Raw genomic sequence first — 9,193 nt, 5'->3', positions numbered from 1 at the left:
TTGACCGAGCTCTGTTGGCGTGGCGTCTGGTCATTTCCATCAGCGAGTCCGGTCACAACTTAACACTCGAGCGATCGAGTTTTGACTGTTGAGATCGGATGGCTCTGGTTTAAATGGGGGGGGGGGGGCGTGGCAGCCATCGGGTGACCGGACTCACCCGACCGGACGCAGGGCAGCATCAAGTCGCATCGTCTGGTTAGCTCGCGAGCAGAGACAGGGCTATATTTCATTGGGAGCTCTATAAATAGATGGGGTCGGCTCCAAGGCATCTCTCTTGGACTTTTGACATTCTTGACATCCTTGTAAGCTGAGCTTACTCCCTCCCACTCATCTCTCTTGCTTGATTGTGAATCCAAAGTGAGATTGAGTGATTCCAAGTATATTTGCTTGAGTGATTGCATCTAGTGGCACTTGGGGATCGTTGTGGCTGCGGATTTCTTGTTACTCTTGGTAGTTGCCGCCACCTAGACGGCTTGGAGCAGCGGTGGAGGTCCGGCACGTGTTGGTGATTGTTCGTGGCCGGCTCCGATGATCTTGTGAGGGGTAATTGCACCTTCCCGGTGAAGCGCCGCAAGGTAGCTCTAGTAAATTGCTCGTGTCATTGAGTTACTTCACTTGTGGGTCGGTTCTTGCGGTGTCCAACGTGTGGACGAGGTTCGTGCAACACCTCTTAGCTGCCGAACCACCAAGTGTTGGTCGACACAACAGAGACTAGCGTGCCGGTAAGCACGTGAACCTCGGGAGAAAAATCACTTCTCTTGCCATTGGATTTCTCCTGGTATTCATATTGTGTTGATTGATTGATTCGTTCATCTCATCTACGTGGCGGTATAATCATCTTGCTCACTCATTTATATTCCTGTAAATTAGTTGTAACAAGCTCTTTAGTGTAACTAGTTTTGAGAGCTTGTCTTATCTTTGCTAGTTTAGCTTCTCATCTAGTTGAGCTCTTTAGTGTAGCTAGATTTGAGAGCTCTTAGTGACTTAGCCATTGATTGTTTTAGAGATTATAACAACTAGAATTGTTGGGATAGGAGGCTTGCAACACTTGCTAGAGCTAGTGCAAAAAGCTTTATAGCCAATTAGTTGTCTAACAAGTTTGTCTAGTGGTATGTAGTTTTTAAATTAGGCTATTCACCCCTCTCTGGTCAATTAGGACATTTCAAAGGTTCTTCTAAGTTTTCAGAGATCAAGAAGAGGAGCACCATCTAAAATCTAAAACCGTAAGATGGAAACTGAATCTGAATAAAAAATACTAGATCATGAACAGTTTGATGCTAGCCGACCAATGGACAATGCTACATCTACTGCCAAGTTGTTAAGCAGACAATATCTTGACTTCTAGCAATAACGCTAGTCTGAGCCACATATTCTCCATGCTCATTGATCTTTACCATGGCCGGACACTGTAGCATTATGTACACTGATGCCAATTTGAAGTCAATTCTGAAGTATGTACACTGCTGCTACTTAACTACTTGTGTCTCCGATATGTCCGATATGTCAAAATTTAGGTTTGGATAGATCTCCAAGCCACATCAAATCATTTTTGTTGTCTCCATCGGTTCGCTGCTGTAGCAAGGGCACGGCAAAGCCGCGCTCCACTCCACGTTGGCATCGTGGGCTAGCCTAACACTTGCAGGTGCGCGGCAACGCCGCGCGTGGTTTCTAGTTCTGATCTTAAAACTCAGAAAATATTATTTTTAGGACTCTAAATTTGACTCCGAGCGTCGCGTCACGCAAGTCTCTCAATACGAGATGCCATTTCTGATTCTCTATAGACGTGGGTTCATGTGCCATCTACATCCAAACAAAATCCTACCTGCTTTCTGCACTAACGCGACAATGTGGTATGCTGCACAAAACATAGCACAAACGAGTTTTTTTCACTAGACACTTTAGTCCAGGTCAAGTTGGTTCGATGAGACCAAATCTTAGGAGTGTGCTACATTCAAGAATTTGTCGGCAATCTTTTAGAGGCCACATCACCACCTGCTCTTTTAATTTTATATCTCCTTATTATGGTATTTTTTATAAGTTTCTTTTTCTCCTTAATCAAATACGTGCTCATTTCGTACATGTTGGGGGGAGGCGACCTTAGCTGCACCCCCACCTGTCAATCGACCTTCGCGCTTGGGCCTACTAACTAACCTCATGGCGGCTAGTAACCCCGCAACGAGGATTTTTTTCCCGCCGCGTGTCCTTCCTTTTCAGGTCTCCCCGGCGAGGTTTGGTTCGGAGACTATTGACCGCTAAAAAGGATGTGCAGCTGCTATCGAGGGAAACGAACTCTCGACCAATGATACGAGGGTTTGTCGCGCATCGCTGGAGCGATCCAGCGGGGAGCCGCCGCCGGTCTCCTCATACCAATGTGGAGTCTGGAGTAGTTGGGTCAAGGATACGAAGGATTACCTAACTGCCCTTGGTCATTGTATTGATGTTGACGGCCAAGCGTCAACTCTACTATAATTTCATCGCGACTATAAATATCCGGGACACCTGCATAAGAGCAGACCGTTTTTGACAATTAATAGATAATTAATTTCGCATTTATTTCATGCCTTTTTACGGGATACCCACGTGTTGCACTCTTGTTTCCATTACTTTTCCTATAGAAAACCCTCAGGCTCTCCCCTCGTAATCCCTAGCGAGAGGGAGAGGCTAGAGCAACCCCGCAACCCCACAGTACAGGAGATAGAGATCAATATGAGTATATGACTGCCAGCTTTGACACTTCCCTTTTGAAATTAACTGGAGAACACGAGCAGGTCGTTCATTCATGCGAAATTTCTAATGGTGCATGTGATATTCATGCGTTCCGACTTCCGAGTGACGACGCAAAGCTGTTTGACTTTGGGCACTACAGACTGTACCAGCACATCTCAGACTGCCGTTCTTGTTGAACAGATTTACGTGTTTTTCAACGAAAACGTACACGATGACGCAACGCCGGTGGGAACTACTATGACGATTCATGAGAAGATTCGCGCCACCGTACGCTGTATAGAGAACAAAAGAAGAAGTCAAGTGCAGCTGCTGTATGGATAAGGGGGTGTTTGGTTCAATGGACTAAATTTTAGTCCATGTCACATCGGATGTTCGGATGCTATTTAGGAGAACTAAATATGAGTTAATTATAAAACTAATTACATAGATGGAGACTAATTTACGAGACGAATTTATTAAGCCTAATTAATCCATCATTAGCATATATTTACTGTAGCACCACATTGTCAAATCATGGACTAATTAGGCTTAAAAAATTCGTCTCGCAAATTAGCCACAATCTGTGTAATTAGTTATTTTTTTCGTCTATATTTAATACTTCATGCATGTGTCCAAACATCCGATGGGACAGGGACTAAAAATTTCCTGTAGGAACCAAACACCCCCTAACACTAACTAGTACTCCTAGCTGTCGGGACTCGGTACACTTCCTGCTCCGTTCATTTAGAACGCGATGGGTGGGTCGAATCGGACCGTCCTCGTACTATTTAGTTGTCTGATCTTATTTATATGGTGTGTTTGGTTGTCCTGCTCGTACCTTTCGTCTATATCCTTTCATTCATCTGCCCTTCTCCATCCCGCACGACTTCGTCTTATGGATGACTTGATTCACTTAAGATGTAGAGACCCATGCGTCAGACAAAAAAAAAAAACTGATGCATGCATACAGCCAAACACAATCCCGTCTCATACTGAACCAACAGTAAAGACAACAAAACACGACCACCTACACGAGCTCAACCCGACTTCTTCAGTCCTGCACGGCTTTGACCATCCTAGCTTAAGGCTTAAGACGTGCTATGTAACCAATCACGCCCTTAACAAATCATCGACCGTTCAACCGCAGCAAAGGCGACATCTGCTCAGAACAAGTCTTCTTATTTTATTGCTGGGGCGGTTTGTGGCTGCATTGAAGAATATGTTTCACATAGCAAGGATCACGAAATAATGCACATTGTTTTCTCGAAGAAGTATATATGTGCACTAGCATTTTTTTTTGTTCGAGAGGAAAATTATGTTTTTTTTCTTTTTTCAGAGCACACAACGATGTTTTTCCTTATGTATTAAAATCATCAGTTTTTATTTGATCGGTGTATCATAGCACTACGTACGACCTTTAATTTCGTTTCTTGGCCTACACGGCCATGTATATCTTCATGTCGAAGTCCTATATGGCTCTTCCTATCTAGTGGCTCAACATACTAGGGTCGTACACTGGACGGTGCAAGTGGCGCAACCAAGCCGGACCCTCTAAAATTAAGAGTCCCTAATTAGTAATTAGTCACTAAGACCAATTAACTTAAGTCCCGGTTTTTGTTTTTTAGTTTCTTGACTAGCCACAAGAATCATCGTGCAGGCATTCACCGATCACCTACGTGTTTCCATTGCAACGTTCCGATTCTTGAGTCCACCTTGACTACTCGCCTTCCATGTGACAATTCAGTGCACTAGGCATGCATTGGCAACGATCTTCACTTAGCGTATACTATAGGTGGCACGATGACCGTTTGATGGACAAGGCGGCGCTTGCCACAACGAGTTCCTTCAAACACCGGTCAACCAATAAGTCCTTATCGTTACTTGCTAATTTTTACTTTTTTTTCTGTACTGGCATGTTTTCTAAATTGTCATTCCCATATAGCTTCTCAATTAGAGTAATAGTGTGTGTTCTCGCCTTGTGGTTTAGTGAATGCTTAAGCAGGTTAAATATCTATTGTTGTTATTATTATTAAAAATTATATGCCATTATATAATGGAACCTAATTTAGTTATTTTTTTGTTATAAGATATAGGGGTGGTAAGCATTAGAGCTATAAAGAGTGAAAAAATATAACCATTAATTATTGTTAAAGGGATTTGATAAATAGGGGAGGGGGCCAAATGCCCCAAGGCATGCAATATCCTCTGCCTCTGTTTGCTACAAGCACCCCATTTCATTACTGATCTTGCCATTGACCAACACTACCGATCTTGTCATCGATCAAGTGGCTAGTCCGGGACACATATACAGTCTGTTCGGGAGGCCGTAAACGATCGTGGATTATTTATTGCTGGCTGGTTTGGTGTGAGAGAAAAACACTGTTCCCGGCTGGAAATTTACGATCGTTTACGAGCAAGCGAACATGATATATCAGACCATTGGTTGGTGGTGGGACTGTGGTATGTGGAGTTGGACTAGCTTTTGTGGTGTTTGTTGCAGTGGGCATGTGTTGTTGTAGAGTTTTTTACAATATGGGTGTATGATGTGTGTTGTTCTTTACCCAACCGACTTCCTAGTTTTAGTTGTTGAGGTGTGCTGCTTTTTCTTTTTACTGTAGGTAGCCTCCCAAGGCTATCTGCTTGTAATAATTTCTGTTATATCAATAGAAATGGACACTGTCAGCCGATTTGTTCAAGAAAAAACATTGCAATTGTCTAACCCATTGCCTAGGGTAAAACGTTAACACTAAAAAAAAGACTAACTCATTCAAGAATGGGAATGCTGTCAATGTATTTTTAGAACCAAAGAATATCGTCTGAAAAGTATTCCGTCTTGTTGAAGCGTCAATGAAAAATTTATACACCTATACGGTACGGTTGGATCATTCCATTTTTCCCGTGCCTAGAAATAGACTATGGACCATGTGAATGTGAATATAACGATATTTTTATCAACAAAATAGAAAAAATCAGGTGCATGCTGGCACATTTTCATCGACAAATTAAAGCGGTGAAGTCTAGCATCACCAGCGTGGAAAAATCCTGAAACGTGGGAGAAATTACTTGATATTTACAGCCCAAGGGAACAGTAAACAGGCAAAACAAAACAAAAAGGTTTCAAAACAAACTATCACCCCTATCTCGTGCCAAAAAATTGAGAACAGACCGTGCAGGCGCAGCCGACCCGGGCCCGTGAAAACCATCAAAGCAGGCGCGTGCACCTCAGGCGCCAGCCAGGCCCGTTCGCGATTTTGTCCACTTCCAGCTCCAGCTCGCCGCGGGCTCTGTTTGAAAGCCCCAGAGAATGACTGGATGAACCGTGGGCGTCAGCTCGAAAAAGCAGATGACATCAGATTAGACGTAAGTTTGGACCCAGGTCGGGACCGCAGGCAGCCGCGGCCCTCTCGCCCGCACGGCAGCGCCAGCGCGCGCCTTTATTACCCCCTCGCGCGGGCGGCAGCGGCTCCCCCGCACACGCACCACGCCGCGCCGTCCCGAGAAATCAAAGCGGACCAGCAGCAGCGCAGCGAGTCCAGCCGTCAAGGAGAAGGAGAGCGGGGAGCGGAAGCCGAGAGCACGCCGCCCGCCCCGCCCACCTAGAAAGAGAGGAGAGGTCCGGAGAGGAGACGAGACCCCCACCACCTACCGCGCGAAGGCTTGACCGCGGAAACGCCATCCATGTCTCCCTCCTCCTCCTCCTCGTCGATGGGAGGCTCCCTCGCGCTCGCCGCCGCCACGGCCGTCGCGTTCTCCGGCTCCCTCGTCATCTTCTCGCTCTGCCGCGCGCACCTCTCCCACGGCGCCGAGCCGGAGCCGGAGGAGGGCGCCACGGAACACGCCTTGCGCCCCTGCATCATCGTCGTCAGGTACGAGATAACGAGACCCGTCGCTCTTCTTCTTCTCGTCGGCGGCGCTTGTTTTTTTCGCTTGCGGCGGACGGGATTCTCACAGCTCTGTTCCTTGCTCGCCGCTGCGCACGCAGAGAGGCGGACGCGCGGGGGGAAGGCGAAGGCGAGGAGACGCAGGGGCGAGAGACGGGTGCGGTTCGCGGCCGATGTCGTCGACAATGAGGGCGCACCGCCCGCCCGCCGCCACCCGCCGGCTGCCACCGCCGCCGCGTCGTCAACGTCGTCGTCGTCGTCGGCGTCGTCGGCGTCCACCTGCAGGGACGCGGCGGGGTCGGAGGACCGCATGATGCCGGCCAACCGGGAGGCGCTCTACCGCGGCATGCTCCGCGACCGCTCCGCGCACCGGTTCACCTGCTCCTACTGACCTCCCGGCCGCGGCCGCGGCCGGCCTCCGCGCGCCGTTTCGTCCGCGGCCGGAGAGGCGAAGAGAGCTCGATTGGTTGCTTCTCTTTGTTTCGTTCGTTCGCCGTTAGCGTTGTTCGGTAGGCAGGCTGTTGACTTCGGGATTTGTTAATAGAATTTTAGTTTTTTTTTTCTTTTTTATTTATATTTGCGTTTGTAGATTAATTAATGTTTTTTCGTTTGAGCGAGGAAGGAAACTCTGCTCTGTAAATATGCTGCCATTTTATCCGAAGAGGAAAAGAAAAAAAATCAAAGTCCCTGCTTCAGCACGACGTGTGACGTGGTTGGGCCCCGTTCACATGAAATTTCTACATCGGAAAAGGGGCGGTAAATTCGTGGCTAGGGTAAAAAGAGGGTGCCGTGTGAACGGGGCTAATGGCTCCGCGACCGCGTGATCGGAGCTCGTCATCGCGGACGTCGATTCGTTTTCTGGATTGGGCTGGAGACGGATGGCCGACGACGACCACCGGAAGAGCCTTCAACTCGGTCGTCGACGAGCTGCTGGGTCGGCGGGCCCACCCACGCCTCCCAGGATATGGTAGTACCTTCTTCTTTGGTTACCGTTACCCTGCCGGCCTAGGCTTATCTTCTGAGTACCCTGTGGAATTCTCTACCCAACTAACCATGGCCTACGAAGCTTTGTTTATATTTATGGAAATTACCTTATTTTATACGCCACCTGGTAAAGGTCCCGTTCAGATGGTATGGTTCTAGAGGAATTTGGATGATTTGAAGAAATTCTGGAGAAATCTGAGAGGAAAAACACTGTTCCGAATGAAAAAAAGAAAGCGGATCAAGCCGAGTTTAAAAACACGCGAACGGAGCCAAATTGTACTATCTTGCTCTCTACCAATTAACCGTGGGCTACGAAACTCGCCTATACGAAACTGGTACATATGTTTGTATAAAGAAGAGAAGAAAGAGTCTACAAGAAGAAAGAGCTTACGACCAAAGTGGCCAAGGACAAAGGAAAAAAAATGACAAGACCCTACGCAATAAATTAAGGAATTCGTCTACACAAAATGAGCACATAGTTTATCAACGAGGCAAAAAGGTTACAAAAGTTTATCTAGAGAGATACGAAGGACAAGACCCCACGCAAAAAAATCACTCACCTACACAGAACAAGATGCTAAAGGCTATGATGATTGGGCTTCGAAAAGGGCCACCCAAGGGAATATTTGTGACTGTTCTGCCCTATTTTCAAGATCTACGACTTTTATTTTTATTGTTTGTTCATCTAAGATCGTTTAAAAAATTAAAATTTCAAATTTTTAGAAATTCAAACGTAGTTTTCTTTGGCAAGATGATTTCAAATAAAAAAGTTGTTAACTACAAAGTTTCATAACTTTTCGAGATCTACAACTTTCATTTTGGTTGTTTCTCCATCCAAAGTCGTTTACGAAATTTAAATTTTAGTGCTTAATTTTTAATACTCAGCGTCTATTTGTAGGGACAGTTCAATATTGAGCCGTCCCCACAAATCCGATTTGTAGGGGCGGCTGGATATAGAACCGCCCCTACAAATCAGGCCATTTATAGGGGCGGCTGATAACACTGGCCGCCCCTACAAATCCATTTGTAAGGGCGACTCATTTGACAACCATTTGTAGGGGCGGTTCAATATAGAGCCACCCCTACAAAGAAAGAGGATGTATTGCCTACAAATCAGTTTATGTAGTAGTGTTCTAGACCTTATAGAATAATATGTAGTCTTTTATGTTCCAACGTCTAGTTTATTAGAAAGTTCTAGACTTTGGTCTCCGTCAACTAGTTTGTGAGTATACTATAAAACGAATGTTCGATTTAGAGAAGCATACAACCATACATGCGTAAAATTTGATTACTGCACCTGTTTCAAATTGTAAGTCCTTTTAGTGTTTCATGGTGTATATAGCTTTTTTTTTCTATGAAACTAGATATACTCTATCGTCTAAATACATGACAAAAACTATATATTTAGACAAATCGAAATAACTAATGATTCAGAGCTGAAATAGCACATATTAGTGAAATGTCTACAAAGTTTAAGTAATAAATAAATCCTAAAGAAACGGAGGGGAGCAGTGTAATCAGTCGGTCGGGAAAGGGGAGCAAAGAAGGACGCACCATTACCAGCATGTGCGGCACAGCCTGGGGCGCACATTTCTGTCCATTTCCGAGTTCCCACTCTGTTG

The 9,193-nt window shown here is 45.8% G+C and overlaps 1 protein-coding gene across 1 annotated transcript; it reads left to right on the top strand.

The window, feature by feature from the left end:
* Nucleotides 1-6,127: 6,127 nt before the first annotated feature.
* On the top strand, nt 6,128-7,689 carry LOC136471361 (uncharacterized). The gene has a single exon (XM_066469088.1). The coding sequence runs from the start codon at nt 6,385-6,387 to the stop codon at nt 6,976-6,978; it is 594 nt and encodes a 197-aa protein (XP_066325185.1). The 5' UTR covers nt 6,128-6,384; the 3' UTR covers nt 6,979-7,689.
* The last annotated feature ends 1,504 nt before the right edge of the window (nt 7,690-9,193 follow it).

The sequence above is a fragment of the Miscanthus floridulus genome, chromosome 8 (genome assembly GCF_019320115.1).
Source record: "Miscanthus floridulus cultivar M001 chromosome 8, ASM1932011v1, whole genome shotgun sequence".
Classification (NCBI taxonomy): Eukaryota; Viridiplantae; Streptophyta; class Magnoliopsida; order Poales; family Poaceae; genus Miscanthus; species Miscanthus floridulus.
The sequence above is the reverse complement of the archived record's forward strand: the minus strand, read 5'-3'. Positions and strand labels throughout refer to the sequence as shown.

Excerpts from the sequence above, each read along its gene's own strand:
- LOC136471361 (XM_066469088.1), top strand. The coding sequence starts at position 6,385 with ATGTCTCCCTCCTCCTCCTCCTCGTCGATGGGAGGCTCCCTCGCGCTC.